Below are 20,653 nucleotides of genomic sequence, written 5' to 3'. Positions count from 1 at the left end.
AATAGTAACATGAATATTAAAAAACGTTTTTTTATACTTGAAAAATACAAAAACAAATAATAAAAATTTTTGTTTTAATAACTATATTACTATTAAGCAAAAAATCCATAAAGAAAATATGTCTATTATATTTCAAAAATCTTTATAAGATAAAATGATTACAATATATTGTACAAGTCAAGATATATAAACTTATTTCTTCTCAAATATCACAAAACAAAAAAAAACTTAATATCATAACACATTATTACTCATTTATAGAAATTTGTTAGGTTTAACCACATCAAATGTCTCATAGGTAGATTTAAGGTAGTATTTTCTGTATTTTTATTTGCCTCAATGAATTCAATTTCTTTTTTCATTAGGATATTATAAAAATTTGATGATTTAACTTTTTTTGGTAATTCTGATTTACCAGAACACAAGACTGTCATCTCTAAATTCAACATATTAACAGCATTATGTGGGCTAATATTCTCATTTTTAATATGTAGATCATAATTCCAATTAATGTTATGATAATGAGATACCAATTCTATTAATTTAATAATAAGGAATCTCCGATAGTTCCAAAGACTTTCATGAGTATTATATAAATAGTTTAATTCAACAGATATTAATAACAAATCACTTAACAGCATCGAGAGCATATTGATGTATTTTGGATAATCATCATTATCTGGATAAGAAGGTGATTTACCGAAAAGAAAATTCAACATCTGAAAAGAGTCTTCATTATAAAAAGGAAGATTTAAGTATTTAATTGAACTTTCAAAATTTAAACTCCCCACAATATTGAATGAAGTACTTTTCAATTTCCACAAGTTATCCAATAAAAATTGTCTGTAATAATATCCTGTATATTCAGAAATATGACTGGTTATCCAATCACGGGAGAACTTCAGTTCTGAAAAAATCAAATTTTGCATTTCAGGTTGCAATTGCCATAGTTTTTCCATACACCATATTCTATAATTCCAAGAATGGTAATTATTAGGATACCTTTGAGCAGTTTTTTCACAAATAACATTCTCATTGTTAAAAAATCTCAAATCATTGAATTTTTTAATACTCAAATTTAACAGCCATTTTCGGTATGAAAATGCTTCATAAGATTTCGAATGCATGGATAATACTAATTCATCAAAATATAGTTCTTGTTCAATACTTAAAACTTCATTTTCTACCAAATCTCTTTTCATATTCCAAAAAGTAACAACATTAGGTTCCAAAAGAACAGCTCCTATCACAATATGGTTTAGATTTTTCATATCATCAATTGATAGTAGTTTCCGCGACAGTTTTCTGCGATTTTTGAGTAAGAGAGAATGTGAATAATTCCGAATATAGGATTTACACCATGATTCTAAACCAAGACAATTTTCTTCAAACAAAACCGGTGATTTATTTTTTTGATTTTCCGTGGTCTGCACAATAGCAAATTCTTGTCTAAAAATTAAACAAAGATTAGATGAGCCGAAATAATAAAATCTTCCTCGACATACATTCCTGAATTTGTTTCTATAATATTTTCTAACGTACGGAGAACTTTTTCGCACATCGCATCATGTTCTCCCATTTTGATCAGCTCACAGGATAAATAGGCAGCCAAGAATAATGATGATCATAAAATTTTTTTGAATGAATGGGACAATATTTTGAAAAAAAATTGGAAAGTATTCAGTAATCTGAATACCTGATTAAAAGCGCTGTTTGGTTAGGTTAAGTTCGAAGAGACGAGTTTTCTATGAACAACTATTTCCGAAATTTTTTTGAGAATTCAGATAATAAGATCTATCATTCGAATTCCATATTTTTACGATTTCATTTTCTTAGATATTAGACGCAAAGGGAAATGTTTTGAAATATATCATTTGCGAAAATATTCTATTGTACAAATGGATGATTTAATGAATATTTTTGATAAGTTCATTTTTGTAACATTAAGAATTTTTGTGAGTTTTTCGTTTAATTTCCTTTTTTTCTTGATGTAACTTGCGAAATCAGTTGATTCAGAAGTGTAAAAATTTAGGAATTCTGTGTGACATAGCATAGAATACAGGGATTTCTTCTAATTTATCGATCTATGATCACTGTATGCCGGTTTACTATCGCCATTTTTATACAAGAATAAAATTCATAATATAAAACTAGAAATTTATAAAGTAAGTGTTTTCTTCATTTCTTCAGGTAAAAATAATATTATAGCGGTACTATTGGTTTTTTTAGATGGCTAGAGGTGGAGTTCGTGGTGGTCGGGGTATGAATCGAGGAATGGGAGGAAGGCTTCCTTTCAAGCCGAAGATGTTTTTACCAAGACACCCATTTGATTTGACTCTCTGCGAATCATCTTTTCCAAGATGTAAACCTACTCCGGATGATAGCCAATTTACTCAAGCTCTACTTAAAAGAAATAGCGACTTATCTCCTACAGCTGCTGAGCAAACAGCAATATTAAATCTTGTGACAAAAATACAAACAGTTTTAGACAACTTGGTAGTAGCCCCTGGCAATTTCGACGCATGTGTAAGCAAATTTTCGTTATTTTATGCTATTTTGTTTTGAGCAATTTTTTTTTAGCAACTCGAAGAAGTTCGTCAAGTTGGTTCATTCAAAAAGGGAACCATGATAGCCGGACATAATGTTGCAGATATTGTGGTCATACTCAAAACTCTTCCAACTCGTGAAGCGGTTGAAGCTCTTGGAAATAAAGTTAGGGAAGAACTTAAAAATCTTATGAAAAGTGAAGTTGTTTCTAAAGGAGAACAAGTAACCCATATTACAAACGAGAGAGGAATAGAAATAAGTAATAGCTTTGCACGAGTAAGGGTAATGGTTACCACACTCCATCATAACATCAGAAAATTAGATCCGGAAATTCATTTGGATCAGAAAATTATGTTGAGTCATTTGGCAGCAATAAGGCATAGTCGCTGGTTTGAGGAAAATGCTCATCACTCTTCTATTAAGGTTCTCATAAGACTATTGAGGGATTTAAGAAATAGATTTGATGGATTTCAAGCTCTAACACCATGGATGCTAGACCTACTTGCACATTTTGCTATAATGCATAATCCTAGCAGGCAAGCATTGCCTCTGAATGTTGCCTTTAAAAGAGTGCTTCAATTATTGTCTGCTGGTCTATTCTTACCTGGTTCTGCAGGTATTACAGATCCATGTGAGGGTGTTAGTCTCAGAATACATACTGCAATGACTCTGGAACAGCAGGATTTAGTTTGTTTGACTGCTCAAACTCTTTTGAGAGTCCTTTCTCATGGAGGTTATAAAGTAATCTTGGGATTTGAGGAGAGATCTACGGTCCCTAAAGATCTTTCGGTTTGGGATGGAGTTGTAGTAGCCCCTCTTGACAAGGCTTATGAAAATCCGCCAGAGAAAAAAGATGGAGATGATGAAGATGATGAAATGGACGCTGAAGGTGATGAAACTATGGAAACATCTTGAAATATCTTGTTTTAAAGACAAATGTTTCTTTTTTTCTATATTCGTGATTGAAAAAGAGCTGTTTTTAATCAGTAAGGATTTTAATTTATAAAAGTTGGACATTCTCATGTGATTTATACTATTTCAAAAATTATATCATTTATTTCAATCAAAAATATAGAATGCCTTCAAAGAATAAGACAAGTCATTCACTGTTTCTATTAGAAGCAAAGTTTCTGAAATTTCCAATTCAAAGCAATTGCATAATTATTAATTTATGATTTTATGTTAATTTATATTGAATAATTGATTGAATAAACAATAGGAATAAGTTTCTGGGAATTTGATTTTTATTCTTCCTATCACTTTTGAAATGGGAACAGTTTTACAGAAAATAAAGCATGTAGAACACTTGAATACATTTTCTTTTCAATCATGTTAAAATTTACAAATAAAATCCTGTTAGAGTCTTTTTTCATATTTATATTTGAATGTCAAAAGGTATTTGATGATCTATGCCTAATTTTAAGTTGTTCACATAAATTTAGGCTTTCTTAAAACTTACAAGGGTGTTTAATTAGTGACATCCAAAGTAACACGATGATGAATATTTGAAAACATTTTTCAGCGCTTTTTTCAAAATAAATGTTTTATGCTCAAAAGTTCATCATACAATTATTTTTTTGAATGAAAAAGTTATCCACTTGTATGTATGTGCATAGTATAAGGAAAGGATAGTAAGCCAACCGCCGTTTGACGGCAAGGAAATAGTCACCAGGAGTCGCTACTGTAGATGGATTTGGAGAAGTAATTCGATAATAGATAGCGCTGAATCATGAGCTATAGATGGCGCAGACATAATACGATAATTCATTCAATGGCGTGGTTGAAAAGGGGTCGCATGACATTGCCAACAATTTTTATGTTATTATTAAGTTATCACAAATATACGCCACTGGCGTAAATGCTTATTACAGAGCAGAAAAAATATCAAAATATAGAAATCTTCTGACCACTCTATTTCAAATATTTTAATTCTTCAAAATAACACCGATTTTTTCAGAGGGCTCCACTTTAAGGACCAATTTTTGACAGTAAAATTCGAGTAAAACGTGAGTTTTACGCTCAACATCAACAAAATCGAAAAAAGCACTACACTGGCTTACTATCCTTTTCTTATACTATGGTATGTGTACCGTAACATAATACAAAAATAACGATATAATATTATAAATAAAAACTTTTTAGGTTATTTTGTGTACTCACAGACAGTACCGTAGCTTGTGCACAAGTGTTTAATCAGTTAAGCAATTATGATTAGTTTGGATTTTATTAAAAGCACCAAAATACATTATTAAAAACAGTATATTTAATTCAAGAATTCATTTAGAAACTTTACATTGCTTTCTAATCGGAATCACTTCCACTAGATTCAAAGTCACCAACATCAATACTAAATTTGTACTCTTGATCACATCCTAAGTAAGCATCACTCATAAAATATAGAGTATAGTTATGACTTCCTGGACTGGGAGCAACAAAATCTAGCTTGACTTTGGCTTTCTGCTGAAGGGTCAATCTTTTGATTGAAAGAAGAGAATTTGTTTTGGGGTCTCCTATAACCACCCACCAGCCTTCTTCTCGCTTCTGCAAATACATACAAGATGAAATATATTATTTTAATCAAGGAAAGCAATTCATTACCTGTGGAAAGAATGGAGCAATAACTGGCCCATTAACTTCATCTTCTCTTTCTAACTGTACATTTACATGAACTGAAGAACCAGAGTGGATATTATCCTTATCAGCTACTTCGTATGTTAACTCAATATTGGGATATCTGTTACAAAACCTAGCCACATCTGCCATTTGTGCATCACTTAATTGAAGTAGTTTTGCTCGATCATCGTCTTCCAGTTCCATTATGTCAAAAACTGTTTCTACCCCCTAAACAAATACACAAAAAATTAGGAACAACTAGAGCTATAACTATGTCAATTATCTAAAAATATATAGAAGCGTTGTTAGGTGGTCAGGCAGTGCAGAGCATTGACTGCAATATTAGAGAGAGAAAGATTAAATCTCAAATCACGTGACCAAGAGAGATGAAGATGTTTGAATTTCAACCAATGATAAGGGATTCGAGGGTAGCCAAATCACGTGATCTAAAATGGTTCAATGATCGATTTGTTCAATATGTTCAACCAATCAAAACATCGATAGGTTGGGCATCTGGTCACAAGTTCGTAGGTCTCATCTTTCTGTTAGAGTCGATTCTTCTCTCTTTCTGCTATCTACTTATCATTAAATCATTGATCCACGCCTCAAATTTTTATATAATCTCTTATTAATCAGTTATATTTATTGAGTACACAAAAAGGGGATATTTGCAATTTGTATAAATATTTCTCAAAAAATAGCAATCAAAAAAGTGAAATTGAGGTCATTGTTCTGCCTTTTCAAGTCGGTTTTTTCATCGATATTTATAATAGGTATGAATCATTCGAATTTTTAAAGAATACTTTGCTTACTTACAAATTTGAATGCTTGTTCTTTCAACCAATTGCTTTCTCATTCGTCACTTAACAATTTCAAGGTGATCACATCATCAGAATAAGAGAAAATTCAAGAGGAATATTAGAAAAGAAATATCCGATATTTCCGTGACTATTTTTTGTTTTTGTAAAATTATTGTATATCATAGAAGTATAAAATATGAAGACGTTAATAAATAGGGCAATATTTTTTATACCGTCTATTGGTGATTAATAACCCTACAAGTTATAAAAATTTACATAATTACCTTATCAGTGCACCTCTTGATTATTTCATTGGTGAAATGAGGCAATTGTTTTAGATATGAATCTTTGCTCCACATAGCTTGTGTGACCATTTGTGCTAGTTCCATAGCGGCTACGGCAGGTGATAACCACCCATTGGAACTCAGTACATCGACACAAGTTTGTATAAGTCGAATGGATTTATTCAACACATTTTCAGTGTCTCCTTGCAGTTCTGCACTAAGTTGTAATCTGCAAAGGTGAGCTTGAAGCAGAAGGTTGGTTTTTATATGGGGGTCATTGAATTTTGGGGAGCCACCTGAGGAACTGGTTAGTTTATTGGGAAGTTTATATGAGAGCTCTCGTAGAATGCTCTCTTCCCTATGTCTCAAGGAGAGGTCTTCGTACTCTGTAGCTGAAGATATAATTTCCAAGAGACCCCGTATTTTGGTTTTGCTATTTAGTGAAAGGCTGAATAGTTCTGAAATAAAACATTGTAAGTTAATTTCACCCTAATATTATGCAACATAAATTAACAAGACGCTTCTGAAAAAAATGAAATATCTTACCAATGGTAGTGTAATTGATATAATAATATGCTGCAATCATTCCTAAGTTCATAGGAATACAATCCATTTCATCCTCAATGCTGACACATTTAGACTGCTCCAGATCATTCAGCGTATTTTCAACCAATTCTGAGAGATGATCAGAAAGATGTCTGTGGGTTACTCCTTGAAGATTGTAATAGTTTGGATTTTGAGTAAGTCTTCTGTAGAGGAAGGTCCATGTCAAATAATCAACTGCATCTTGTTTGTTCTCAATAGTTTTGGTGACAATTTCTGCATTGAAATGATCTGGTAATCTGTGATCTAAATGGCTCTAAAAGAAATATGAAAACTTAGAAAATCTCTGTAGACCTTAAATAATTGTTGACAAAAAAAAATCATTATTATACAGAAAGTGCAAGGTGTCTCGGTTTATCTAGAATATTGAAGAAATTTCTTCGCGCGTTAGTCGCAGAACTACCATTTTTGTGAAATTTGCTTACGCAAAACGTGCCATTCGCTTCCGAAGAACGGTCCATGGCAACTGAATTCCCAAGAGTTAAGCTACCGACTTCACACATTGAGCTAAACAAATATAGACTTCTTTGGAGACACCTTGTATTTAAGAGAAACATTCAGCTTGCGGTTTTAATCTTTTGCAATTCTTATACCTATATACGTACCTCTACTGGTAATGGATCACACAAAAACTTTTTGAAGAATTCCTTCTTCGAATTCTGGCACATGAGTACACACTTGGCATCATCATCTTCCAGAGGTCTATTGGCCCTTCCTACCATTTGTAATACATCGGTAATAGGATAATCTTCGTAAGTGTGGGTTTTTCCATCATAGTACTGTACATCCATGATAATAACCAGATGTGCAAATATATTTACTGTCCAACATAAATCTCTCGTTATAACTGCTACTTGAACAGCACCTGAATCAAATAGTTGTTCCACCAATCTCAAGTCACTAGCTGAGAGACCTTCGTGCATATATGCTACTCCTTGTGATAACGTTTCCCTCAAAGTCTGTAAAAATTGGAAATAGATATATCTGATAAAAAAAAGTATGACTTTCGAGATTAATTCATAACTGGTGGCAGTGTTTACGAAATTTGGTAAAAAAAGAAAAGGGATGAGATGAAATCATGCGCGTTTGTTCAAACTTGTATTTATGTAATTTTTCAGGAATATGGCATATAAATTTTAAATGATGGTTTTAACCTCTGTATGTTAATATATGAAAATAATATCACGGCTATCAGACAATTTTTCAATTCTGGAAAAAGTACTTCCTCAAGCGAGACTCGAACCAGCAACCTCAGAATCACTAGTACCATGCTAGTCTAGTGCTCTAGTCGGTGCTCGATTGGTCAGAGTATCGGATTAGTGATATGGAGGTTGCGGGTTCGAGTCCCGCTCGAGGAGGTAATTTTTCCAGACTTGAAAAATTGTCTGATAGCCGTGATATTATTTTCACATATAAATTTTGCGTCTATATGCATAATTGAGTATTCTGAATAATCCTGAAGTCAAAACTTTCTGGTTTGTGACATGTAATATTTTAACACAATGTCACATTATTACTTTTTCGACAACGGAAAAAACCCGAAAAAAAAAAAAAAACAATTTTTTACTCACTTTGTCAGACATCCTGTCCAAAAATGGCTTGATGTCTTCTTCATCAGCATGGAAGAACCTGTTAGGCTGTCCTTCAGCAGAAGCACTTGTTAGCAAATCAATAGCAGTTATTCTGGCTTGTTTCCGGGTAGGAACATAAATAATAATTGGTTTATGCGGACTGTATCTTGAAATGGCATTGTAAACAGGTTTAGCCATTGAAATCAATCGGGAAGCGTTATGTGTTATATTGAAGCCTTTCACATGGAGTTCCAGAGGTACTGGCCTAACACTTGGTAAGAAGTTGAAAGTAGCATTAGTGTTGCATCCTAACCATTCGGCTACATCTCTGTAGTCAGTTAAAGATGCACTCAAAGCAATCATTCTTATGGGCTTATCGATTTGCGATGATATATACCTCATTCTTGAACAAACCACTTCAATAATAGGACCGTCCTGCCCTCCAACTAAATGCAGTTCATCAACTATGAACAAATTGATATTTTGCACATTTTTTCTCTGTTTCCAACGTCTGGAGAGAACATCCCATTTTTCTGCTGTTGTGATAATAATTTGTCCTTTTGCTAATAATTTAAGATCTGTGCCTGTTTCTCCAGTAAGTAATACAACTTTCTTACCCAATAATTGAGTGAATTTATTATGCCAATCAGCAAAAATCAGTTCCGCTAAAGCATCCTTAGGTACAAGATATACACATCTACCCTCTGCATTTTTTTCGAATAACCTTAAAATAGCAAATTCGGCAATGGTACTTTTACCAGAACCAGTGGGTGCACCAATGAAAATGTTATCATCACTGTTGTAAACCGAATTGAAAACTTGTGTCTGGATAGGATTGAACTGTGGAAATTTATTTTTATACAATGATTCGTATTTATCATTTCTGAGTGCAGTAATGGGTAGTGGTTGGAGATCAAGTAGATCCGTCGGTGGGAAATTCTTTTCTGGTAAAATCAAATGCCTGAATGAGATTGGCAATTGTGTTTCAGCCCCTATCCAACGGTCTGAAACTATCCTCAAAAAATATTGCGGAGGTAGAGGTTCAAAGATTGGAACAAAGAATTTTACGAGATGTTCATCTTGACAATACTTTGATTTAAGCAAGAAATATTCGTGATGCAAGATCACTTCAGAATCCACATCTTCCACCAGGATCCAAAACGCTTCAGATTGACCATGTAGTTTATCGTCCCATTGAAAATCTGGGGTGATTGTTAATTCCACTTTTAACATAGCTCTGGTTATTGGTTGAATGTGCGTGGATAACTCCAGTTTGGGGAACTGATGAACGTATTTGTGTATGGTTTTGCCTAATTTAGGCACACGAATCAATTCTCCTATTTCATTAGGACCTAGATCGTAAAGTCTTTCCCAAGGGAAATTTTTTTTCTCAATCTTTCTTACAATTTCTTCTGGCATTTTCCTGAACTGCCTCAAAGGAGACATTGATTGCCACATTCTCTTATCAATCATTTTGCATAAAGCGAGAGATTTATCTGCCAACTGGGCCCATCCTCTGTGCAAAACGATTTCAAATATAGCTCTCATCAACCTAGCGGCTGACTGAGTAACATAAACCATATCGGACATTAAGGCAAATCCTTCAAGTTTCAATTGGCTTATGTATGCTTGAAGAAGTACATTAACTTTAGCACTAGGCTCTTCCATACTTTCCTTGATTGGAATTGGAACTCTTTCCATCAGTTTCTGCAGTTCTAATTTTTCTTCCTCACGAACTGTTATATTTTTGAATTCACCAGAAAGGGAGAAGACCCTGAAAAGCTCTATTTCACTGAGCATTGGTTTGAGTAATTGATTGTACGTTTGCATAGTTTCATGTGTACAATAATAATGGGAAGCTATTCTACCGATTTCTGTAGCTTGGAACTGTCCGGTTTTACGATCATATTTTGCTAGGCCGCACCTGCAAAGAGTGAATATTATTTTATCTATTTCCAAACTAATTCAAAATGGAAAGATTAATTTAAATATTGTTGTTATACAAAAAAAATGGAAAAGTTTGAGAATATTCAATTAAACTACTCACTTATCTAGTTGTGTAGCAGCTGTATGTATAAGGTCAGCTCTATGTTGTTCCAACAACTGATCTTGTTTTAGATGATCATGTGATATGCCATACAGGGTGGGTTGCCTCAACATTCTTATGTAGAGGTAAGAATATCCTAACCAAGTTACTGCATCTTTCATGTTTTGGATAGTTCCAAGTATAATTTCAGCATTCAACATATCAGGCAGTTTCGAAATTAACTGAGATTCAATGGGTAGCTGCTGATTCAACAAAGATAGGTAGTATTGCAGTTCACTGTGATTTGTGATAAGGATACCTTCTCCTTTAGTATCGTATTGCGGTCTGCCAGCTCTCCCAAGCATTTGAAGCACATCCAAAGCACCTGTTTTATTTATTGAAAATAATGTAAATACATAAATATAAGCAACAAAAATCTAAATTGAAAATACGGATATTTGTGCTTACCTAGTTCGACCCATCGCCCTTTTTCTGGATTGTAAATTTGTGTTCCTTTGATGATAACTGTGTGGGCAGGTAAGTTAACACCCCAAGCAAGTGTGGCTGTTGAAACCAACACTTGTATGTGTCTATCTGCGAACAAATCTTCAACCAAAGTCCTGTCAACTCTTGTCATTCCAGCATGATGTATGGCGAATCCGTAGGGAAGCAAATCCTTCAATTCTTGATTTTTGACTTGTTCTGCTTCTGTCCTTAAAACTTCCATAGATGCAGAGCCTTCTCTGAGAAATTGACCTAAAGTGTCTTTTTCTAGACACATATCTCTGATTGCTCTTGCTGTTTTTCCAGTTTCTTTACGGGAATGGACAAATACCAATACTTGATTACGACCAGCGTGCTCCATAGTTTTTTCATACACAATGTCATTCATTACCTGAAACGATTCAAAATGATTGATATTTGCAAATAGTCTCAAATTATTCATCAAGAATTATTGATCGAGAATATAAAATGTGGACAATTTCTATAATCATCAAGTAAAAAAATAAAATTCAAATGTAGAAATAAGTGATAAAAATGAATAAAAGTACTTGATTTTTCATGCCTTCAGCAATCAAACACCATGGAAAGGATATTATAAAATAAAATGATCAAACTTTATGAATAATTTACCTGATATCTCTTCAGTGCTTTCTTTTCAGTAACACCAATGTACTGTTGTTCCAAAGCCACAGGCCTGAAACTATTATCGAAATAAAATAAACCCGAATCTGGTTTTACTCTCAAGAATGTGGCAACATCTTGGTAGTTTGGAAGTGTGGCGGAAAGACCGACCATTCGAACATCTTCTTGAGTAGACTCAATCATTCTTATAGTTCTGGCAACTAAAGCCTCTAAGACTGGACCTCTCTCATCGTGCAAAAGATGAATTTCATCAATAATAATCAATCGCACAAGGGACGTGAATGTTTTTTCTCCTCCTTTCCTTGTTATAATATCCCATTTCTCAGGAGTGCAGACAATTACCTATATAAAAACCGAATATGAGAGATTCTTCAGATGCTATCTTTGTAGAAACTTACCTGTGTAGCAGCAATCTGTTCATGGGTCAACTGATGATCACCAGTCAATTCTGATACAGTGATATTGTAACTAGCAAGCCTCTTACCGAAATTTCCCACCATTTCTTGTACCAGCGATCTCATAGGAGCGACATAAATGATCTTGAAGTCGTCAGCGTTAATAGTACCGTCAACGTTGATATGTTTTCCAATTTCTCGCATCATACATAAAAGAGCAACATTAGTTTTACCTGCTCCAGTTGGCGCACATAGCAAAAGGTTCTCATCTGATTCCAGGGTTTTTTTGCAAAGTCGACTTTGAATTCTATTCAAAGATTTGAAACCTTCAAAAACTGGTTGAACATACTTCGGTAATTCTTCTACTGGTGTGAGTTTCTCATTATCACCAAATGGTTTAGGTTTCAGGGCAGGAACATGAACTTCTTCATACCCTAAAAGAAAAAAATAATTTTTATTCCAATTCCAACAGTTTAATATAAGATCGAGTTATTACTACAAAAAACAATCTTTTTTTCAGAGAAGGTTGAATCCAATAAAATACTACTTCTACTTCCTTAAAAAAAGACTCACTCTTGAAAACACTTCATACCTTTTCTCTGTTTTCTGAACGATCCCTCTGGCAACTGACACCTTTTGTTTGCCATGAAATGAGACCCTTGATTAAATACAAGATCTTCTAAATCGATTAGATGTCTAGATCCAGTCACTTGTGCTGCACTTGTCATCTCTACATCGTTTGAATCATGTTTTCTTCGAGAGGAATGAGCGGTAGATTCCTCATCATCTCTATCATCTTCACCTTTGCCTGTGTCGAGAATTTTCAAAATTCGGGTAAGCAGAGGGTCCTCCAACATTTTGTTCTTGATTTTCTCTTTCTCGGAGTCACTTTGTGATTTTGCCAGTAGTGTGCAATATAAAACTGGAATGATATATACCTTAGAATCGAACTGATGAACATTTTACAACAAAAATTGTGTTATCATATCACTTACTCATTTGTCGTTGTTTTTTCAGTAATTTTATGAAATCAAAACAATCATATCCCAAAAGAAGGACAAGTTGGTTTTCACATTCTCTATCATCTACTGCATCTCTCAGAACATTCAAAACTTCAGCAGCTTTTGCTTGTGAAATCATTGCATCATTATAAATTTTAGATAGCTTTCTTTGTAACCAATATGCATCAATATCTAGAGGATGCAAGCTTTTTTCCTTTTTCATTTCTTCTGTAACTCCCAACTAGAAAGAACAATCAGTCAATAAAACTTACAAACAATGATCTTAGATCCTTCTATTTGCTCTTCTCTCTTTTGCAATAATTTATTGTTCTGTAATTTGATTTTATTCATTACAGCTTGGATATTATTTACATATTATCAACTTACATTTTCAGCATGAATGGCACCATCTTCTCTTGCCTCCTCTCCATCATCATCATCCATTTCTTCTCTTATTTCTCCATAAACGTCTTCATCATCTTCTTCTTCAGATTCTTCAAACTGCACATTTATTCCATACTGCTCATCGATATTTTCTTCAGTAGCACTTGCTTTAATATCTTCATTTCCAAAATCTGTTATTTTTTTACCCAAGTTAACCAAAAGGGCAAAACGTTCATCAGCAATAGATCCTAAACATTAAATGCTTTCATGAAATGGACAGAAACGTGTTTATCAATATCAGAATATAACTCTTTGAAAAAATCTAATAGATTCTGATAATCTATGGTAGAAAGACTTAAGCATAAAGTTAACATAAGTAATTTGTTTGGTATTTTTTTAAGTTCTTTAATGAACTGATAAATCAAAATTGAATGAAATACATGGAAGTTGAGAATGGCTACTTATGTGCTTCAGACAACAAATGAACAAAATAATGAATCTTAGCATTGAAAAAAATTCATTAATTTTAGACTTATGTGCTTTAGTCTGCTGACCTGAGAAATAAGGAAATGATTGTAAATATCAATTACCCAATAATATTTCTGTTTCCTTTTTCTTTTCTCTTTCTTTCAGTTTCTCATTTTTAAGCACAGTTAATACTTCATCTGCGGCACCACATAAAATATCTCTTGGCTGATCTCCTAATGCTTCTTGTAAGAAGCTAAGTAACACTTCATATGTTTGCCTTGTTTCTTGTGTTTTAGGTCTATAAATTATTCCAACCATTTCATCCACACCCTCAGATAAAAGAGTGGCTCCTTTCATTCTTGTAAAATCATACTGAGCTTCATCTCTTTTTTGTCGCCTGAAAAGTATTTTCAGTAAATTTTGCGCTCATTTAAAAATTTGTGTAAACTAACTTTGCTTTACGTTCTTCAGCTTTTCCTGGTCTACTTCTTTGAGCTTTGTCCCCCATTTTTGTTCCGGACAATTTGCCCACAAGAGACATGACCTCTCCTGTGGCTTCATCTCTACTTCTTCTTTCGATAAGTCTAACATCAGCTTGCAATACAAGATTAGAGTTCTAAAATAACATTAATATTCAGAAAATTTGAGAAACGGCCTCAACGCTACCAAACGTTTGTGTTTGGTTTGAATTCCTAACTTACCGCTTTGTACTCATATTGCAGCTGCCTAGCCGCAGCATCAGCCATGGCTTATTATTAGATTTATTTTTAAATTCTTATGATCTATATGTATTCTAACAATTTAATTCAATTTTTGTTATTAGAAAACAGCATAACCTCTCAATACTTGTAAAGTAAACTGATGTATGATGCTGTCAAACAATAATAAGCATAGAAAAGTGATCACAGATCAAGGTACGCCAAAAAAAAAAATTTATTTTCAATAATTTTTTTAGGACATAATCCATCACAGAGACAAATATTTCACACCTTTTTTAGGTGAATGTGTTTTTTTGTGCCCTCTCGTCATGAATTTATTATAATTTCTTCATGCCATATTTCATTTGACAGGAACAACTTAAGACAAATGACAGTAATTATTTCTCTTGACAGGAGTTGCTAATTTAATAGTAATTTATGTATTAACAACAATGATCTAATAACATGTAGATAGAGCGTAGAGAGAGATAATTCGAGTCCAATATAAGAGTGAGATACTTCTGGCTGGAGGCACAACATAGTTTTGATTGGTTCTACTTATTGAACCAATCAATACTTTTCTACCATTGGTTGAAATTCGAACTTTTTGTTATATCTTCATGGTTACGTGAACGAAGACTCAACCTTTCTCTCTTTAATGTTGGAGTCAACGCTCTGCATCGCATGATCAACCCAGGGTGCATCTAATTAGATCAGATATTGAATACCTAAAAAATGCACATGCATTTTCCTTGAAAAATTGAATATTATCTAGATAGCTACTCTTGATCTCAATGTTTTAAAGTTACAAAAAGGAATGCCTAAAACCCTAGACTTGTGGGAAACCTAAGGTTTATAGATTTAGACTAATCTACAGACCTTGTGGGAAACCCACTTTTGTGAGTTCACGTTTGACGTTTGCTATAATGAATATTATTATTCGACAAATAGTAATAATGCATCTTGCTCATAATAAATAGAAGAATAGATAATACTTTTGAAAGTTGTACAACACTTCTGCAAAAATACAAATTTCTGAAAATTTTCATCCTTAGGTTTTTTGCTTTTTGATATAATTATTCCATCAGTGAATAATTAAAAAAATTATTTCTGGTGTTTTATTCTGAATATAAACTTGTTGATAATTTTCAGATTGAAAAATTTAATATTATTTCAATCGCAAGAATATAACATAATTGAATATGTCCAAAACTTTCAGAATCTTATACGTTTCTAATGAAAACATTGCGATAAATCATGTTTCAAGTCAGGTGGATTCTTATTCAAAATATTTTCTCGTATGTAGGTACACTCATGAGTATTGATGTCTATAAAAGTTTAGATGAGAATATAGAGGGAGACGATAGTAGAGACTCTAGTGGTGAAATCCATATATTCTAATAAGTTTCGTTTTTCGATATCCACTACTACTATTTTGTTACTGCTGTTGTTTTTCCTATATTCCTCTCTCCATTTGTTTCAGTAAAGGAAGCATCTTGTGGAATATCTAAATTTTTTCGATTATTGTTGCTTTCTATTAGATCATAATACTTAATGATGTTAGGCATTCACTTGATTAATAATTATTAGATTAGAACACTTCTATTCAATTCTGGGTCTTGAAGAGTTGCAACTTTTTATATACTTGCCTACCTATTCAGACGATGAACAATAGATTCGAATGGTTCACGAATACAGATGAAAAAATCAGAAAAGCACTGACGTGAAGTTGGGAGCTTTTGAGTTGAGAGCTCTTATAAAGGGTGTTTTTTTTAGAGCTATAGAACTTTAAATTGCAATAAAACAACGATGAATTATTCGATTGACATGAATTTTATTTATCCGCAAGATAATCTTGTGGCATTACATTTTAAATATGATTTATGGCATATGACCGCCACGGCTGGCTCGGATGTAGTCCAATCTGGACGTCCAATTTTCGATGACTTTTTCCAACATTTGTGGCCGTATATCGTCAATAACACGGCGAATGTTGTCTTCCAAATGGTCAAGGGTTTGTGGCTTATCCGCATAGACCAATGACTTTACATAGCCCCACAGAAAGTAGTCTAGTGGTGTTAAATCTCAAGATCTTGGAGGCAAATTCACAGGTCCAAAACGTGAAATTAGGCGGTCACCAAACGGGTCTTTCAATAAATCGATTGTGGCACGAGCTGTGTGACATGTTACGCCGTCTTGTTGGAACCACACCTCCTGGACATCATGGTTGTTCAATTCAGGAATGAAAAAGTTAGTAATCATGGCTCTATACTGATCATCGTTGACTGTAACGTTCTGGCCATCATCGTTTTCGAAGAAGTACGGACCAATGATTCCACCAGCCCATAAAGCGCACCAAACAGTCAGTTTCTCTGGATGTAATGGTGTTTCGACATACACTTGAGGATAATCTTCACTCCAAATACGGCAGTTTTGTTTGTTGACGTAGCCATTCAACCAGAAGTGCGCTTCATCGCTAATGAACGTAGTGCGCGATACGTATTCCGCACAGAACCATTATTTTCGAAATAAAATTGCAATATTTGCAAGCGTTGTTCAGGCGTGAGTCTATTCATGATGAATTGCCAAACCAAACTGAGAATAAACCACTTGACAGCTGTCGCCATCTTGAACAGTAATGCCAACTTAAAGTTATATACCTCGAAAAAAAAACACCCTATACTTAATGATCTTAGGTAATGAGTAATTACTAAATTAGATAAGAACACTTCTATTTTATTCTGGTTGTAACTTTTTATAAACCTACCTATTCAGACTATGAAAAGTAGATTCGAATGGTTCAAGCATACAGAAGAAAAAATCAGAAAAGCATTGACGTGAAGTAGGTAGCTTTTGAGTTGAGAGCTCTTTTATTTATGCGCCAATTGCATCCTTGCGAACCACTTATGTTTATGGACGGCCTCATAGTTTGAGAACATCAAGTTGGGTTGGATTTAGTCCAGTAAAGAACTAAAACGCGGCATTTTTTCAAGTTTTCAGGTCTTTCCCTTTCAGAGTTATTGTTTTTACGGACGGCCTTATAGTTTGAGACCATTCCCGGTTCAAAGTTCAAAAATTGCATACGATAAGATTTGAAATTGAACTTGTAAATGATTGATACTGATAAATTTGACGTACGCTGTCTCAAATCTTCCTGAGATCTCTGGGATATTTAGGAAATTTAATTAAAACGCTTGAGTTCTATTCCCACTCGTCTAACGGTAACACCCGACTTGATGACATGTTTTCTAATTGACGAGGTAGTTTTCTCGACAATTTGATGTGTGAAAGGGCTCTATTTATACTGCAAACGAGAGATCGCTCCTGTGAAGGATCTTCTCGCCAGGAATTAAGGTCAATTTTCTGAGTAGATATGCACTTGTCGGGGATGTTAGTATAAAATTCTACGATGAATGCGCTGAATGAGGAACATGCAGTTTTATTCGCTTTACCAGTTAGTTAATGTTGGTGGAAATTATGTTTTCCTCGGTTTATTAAAGGGGAAATCTAAAGGAGAGGTAAGAATTTGATTATATTTCACCCGTTAATTTTCAAATTAATCTTATTAAACCTTTCATTACGTCTTTAATAATTTTACCTCAAATACACGGCGCAAAAAAATTAACGCACATTCTGAAAATCTCAATTTTGATGAGTTAACTCTACATTGACTTTATAACTTATTTTTTATGTTTTCTCGGGAAGGTTTTGAACGAAACAAGACACATTGAATGGAAGAAAAATTCGGGATTTCACCGAATCTTATGTGAAAGAAGAGAAATAAACAATTTTCAAAATACTGGAATGCTGATAAGTGATTCAATACTTGGTATTTCCACCCCTTGCGTTAATTACAGCTCGGCAACATACTCAAAATGAGTGATATTAAAATGTTCTGATCTAATCCTTCCCAGATTTCTCTGAGTTGGATTCCTAAGTCATTGAGAGTAGCTGGATGATTTTCTGAACTTCTCAGCCTTTTATTGAGGTTGTCCCAAACCTGCTCAATCGGATTGAGATCTGGACTTCTTGCTGGCCATTCCATTCGAGAGACTTCAACCTCTTCAAGGTACTCCTGAACGATGCGCGCACTATGGGGTCTGGTATTATCGTTCATAAAAATGAAATTTTCACCAATATATGCGCAAATGGCACTACATGCTCTTCAAGAATGTTCCTTATATACCTATCAGCATTCATAGCTCCATTATCAACGACCACTAGGTCTGTGCGAGTAGTCAAAGATATTCCACCCCATACCATAATCGATCCTCCCCCGAAACCAGTTGTATTCAGGAAATTGCACTGAGCATATCTTTCATGTGGACGTCTGTATACAAGGGAACGTCGATCACAATGGTAGAGGCAGAATCTAGACTCATCTGTGAAGAGAACTCTTTCCCAATCAGCCTCTTTCCAATGGATATGCTCTCTCGCAAAATCCAAACGCGCCCTTGGATGGGCTGGGGTAAGAGCTGGGTTCCTTGCCGCGACACGAGGCCTTAAATCATATTCTCTGAGGCGATTTTTTATTGTCTGAGTGCTAATTTGCACCCCATGAGTTTGCTCAAACTTATTTTGAAGGAGGCGAGCGGTTGAAAACCGTTGTCTCAACGAAGAAACTCTCAAGGAACGTTCTTGAATGGCAGTTGTTACCCGTGGTCTACCCTGTCCTGGTCTTCGGACATTCATACCTGTCTCCCTGAATCGCTGCAACATTCTGGACACACTTGTATGGGAAAATCCAAACCTTTCTGCAATTCTTGTGTATGTCCACCTTTCTTCTCGCAAAACTACCGCTTGGGCACATTCCTCTTGGGTCAAATTGCGTGTTTCGCGTTGCATAGCGATCGAGTGTAGAAAATTAAACCAAAGAAAAACTATTGATCACTAGAATCGATCGAGAACAACTGATTTCAGAATGGAGCCAATACATTCAAAATCTCATAATCTCATATTTTTTTATTCCTGCTGGGAAAAAACATCTCTATCGAAGAAAATCGTTGAAAGTGGATAACATATGCATGCATAATTCTGATAAAAATAATTATCATTGAGAACACCTTGAGTTATAGAAAAAATTTGAGATTTCCATAATGTGCGTTAATTTTTTTGCGCAGTGTATGAAGATGAATCATAATTAGGTTTTTGTGTATGGTGATTTTTTAAAGGCAAATCTGTTGTCCTCTGAATATCATTGTCTGTAAATTTAGTATTTTGAGCCGGGATTGGTCTCAACCGATAACGTTCGAATCGCAGATGATGACGAATTCGTTCTTAAATTCAATTTTGTGCGTCCGGCTGGCCGTGAACATGATTATCACAGATAACAGAATTACACTCGCTAACTCCGGAACGAGAAGTCATAGAAACTGGAAAATTTTGGGATATGTTCGAATCTCGAATATCGCAGTTGAGCTTGTTAATGGGCATAATACCACTAGGGGTTCCGTAGGTAGACTGAGCGATAATGTTGTTTTCCTGTTCATTTCAAAACTGCAGCTTCGATCAAGATGAAAATTTGCAATTGAATATATTTGATTTTTTCATGTTTTAAAACAATAGGTACCCACTTATGTATTGTTTAATCTATGTATAATTGATCTCCAAATATTGACCGCGATTCGTTCACATTCATAAAAGTTCTGACTTATAGTGGTGATTATATATAGTCTACAAGATTTTTGTTGAATTAACAAATGTGTATATCTAGTCTTTTAGCGTTTTCCAAAATAACATCAAATTTATAATTTGGTACGTACTAGACATAATATATATTGAAGAGGGCATATTGTGATAATATTATGAGCCTTGTGACCTTTCGATAAAATGAACTCTCATTAGAAATAAAGGTCATGTTTCCATCCAAATGATGGCAAATTTGTCTATATTTTGAACGAATTTAGGAATATTTAAATTGATATCAATGTAGAAATCTGATCAAAGATCGAAATCGCATTCAAAGTCTTTGAACAATTGTAAAAATGTGATGATAGAGAATTCCTGTTAGCATAATAAATCCTGAATCAAATATACCAGGTGAGTAGGAAATGTCAAGCAATAATTTAAAAAGGTTTTTTCTATGATTTTATGTGCAAACTTGCTTATTAAGGGTGT

At 34.0% G+C, this 20,653-nt stretch overlaps 3 protein-coding genes across 3 annotated transcripts; 1 reads left to right on the top strand and 2 right to left on the bottom strand.

Annotated features, from left to right (window-relative positions):
• Nucleotides 1-108: 108 nt before the first annotated feature.
• LOC123676201 (protein prenyltransferase alpha subunit repeat-containing protein 1) lies at nt 109-1,745 on the bottom strand. The gene is made up of 2 exons (XM_045611952.1): nt 1,506-1,745; nt 109-1,449 (listed from the first exon to the last, which is right to left on the bottom strand). The coding sequence occupies exons 1-2, from the start codon at nt 1,577-1,579 to the stop codon at nt 252-254; spliced, it is 1,272 nt and encodes a 423-aa protein (XP_045467908.1). The 5' UTR covers nt 1,580-1,745; the 3' UTR covers nt 109-251.
• Nucleotides 1,746-1,992: 247 nt separating this feature from the next.
• Nucleotides 1,993-3,773, top strand: LOC123676196 (interleukin enhancer-binding factor 2 homolog). Its single transcript, XM_045611943.1, has 3 exons — nt 1,993-2,165; nt 2,230-2,526; nt 2,581-3,773. The coding sequence occupies exons 2-3, from the start codon at nt 2,230-2,232 to the stop codon at nt 3,460-3,462; spliced, it is 1,179 nt and encodes a 392-aa protein (XP_045467899.1). The 5' UTR covers nt 1,993-2,165; the 3' UTR covers nt 3,463-3,773.
• A 1,015-nt stretch (nt 3,774-4,788) lies between these two features.
• On the bottom strand, nt 4,789-14,712 carry LOC123676195 (putative U5 small nuclear ribonucleoprotein 200 kDa helicase). Its single transcript, XM_045611942.1, has 16 exons — nt 14,540-14,712; nt 14,291-14,454; nt 13,961-14,235; nt 13,374-13,618; nt 12,981-13,227; nt 12,578-12,907; nt 11,989-12,419; nt 11,579-11,932; nt 10,913-11,339; nt 10,466-10,829; nt 8,419-10,342; nt 7,453-7,806; nt 6,791-7,103; nt 6,245-6,702; nt 5,146-5,388; nt 4,789-5,088 (listed from the first exon to the last, which is right to left on the bottom strand). The coding sequence occupies exons 1-16, from the start codon at nt 14,582-14,584 to the stop codon at nt 4,849-4,851; spliced, it is 6,414 nt and encodes a 2,137-aa protein (XP_045467898.1). The 5' UTR covers nt 14,585-14,712; the 3' UTR covers nt 4,789-4,848.
• Nucleotides 14,713-20,653: the final 5,941 nt, after the last annotated feature.

Source organism: Harmonia axyridis, chromosome 3, assembly GCF_914767665.1.
Source record: "Harmonia axyridis chromosome 3, icHarAxyr1.1, whole genome shotgun sequence".
Classification (NCBI taxonomy): domain Eukaryota; kingdom Metazoa; phylum Arthropoda; class Insecta; order Coleoptera; family Coccinellidae; genus Harmonia; species Harmonia axyridis.
The sequence above is the reverse complement of the archived record's forward strand: the minus strand, read 5'-3'. Positions and strand labels throughout refer to the sequence as shown.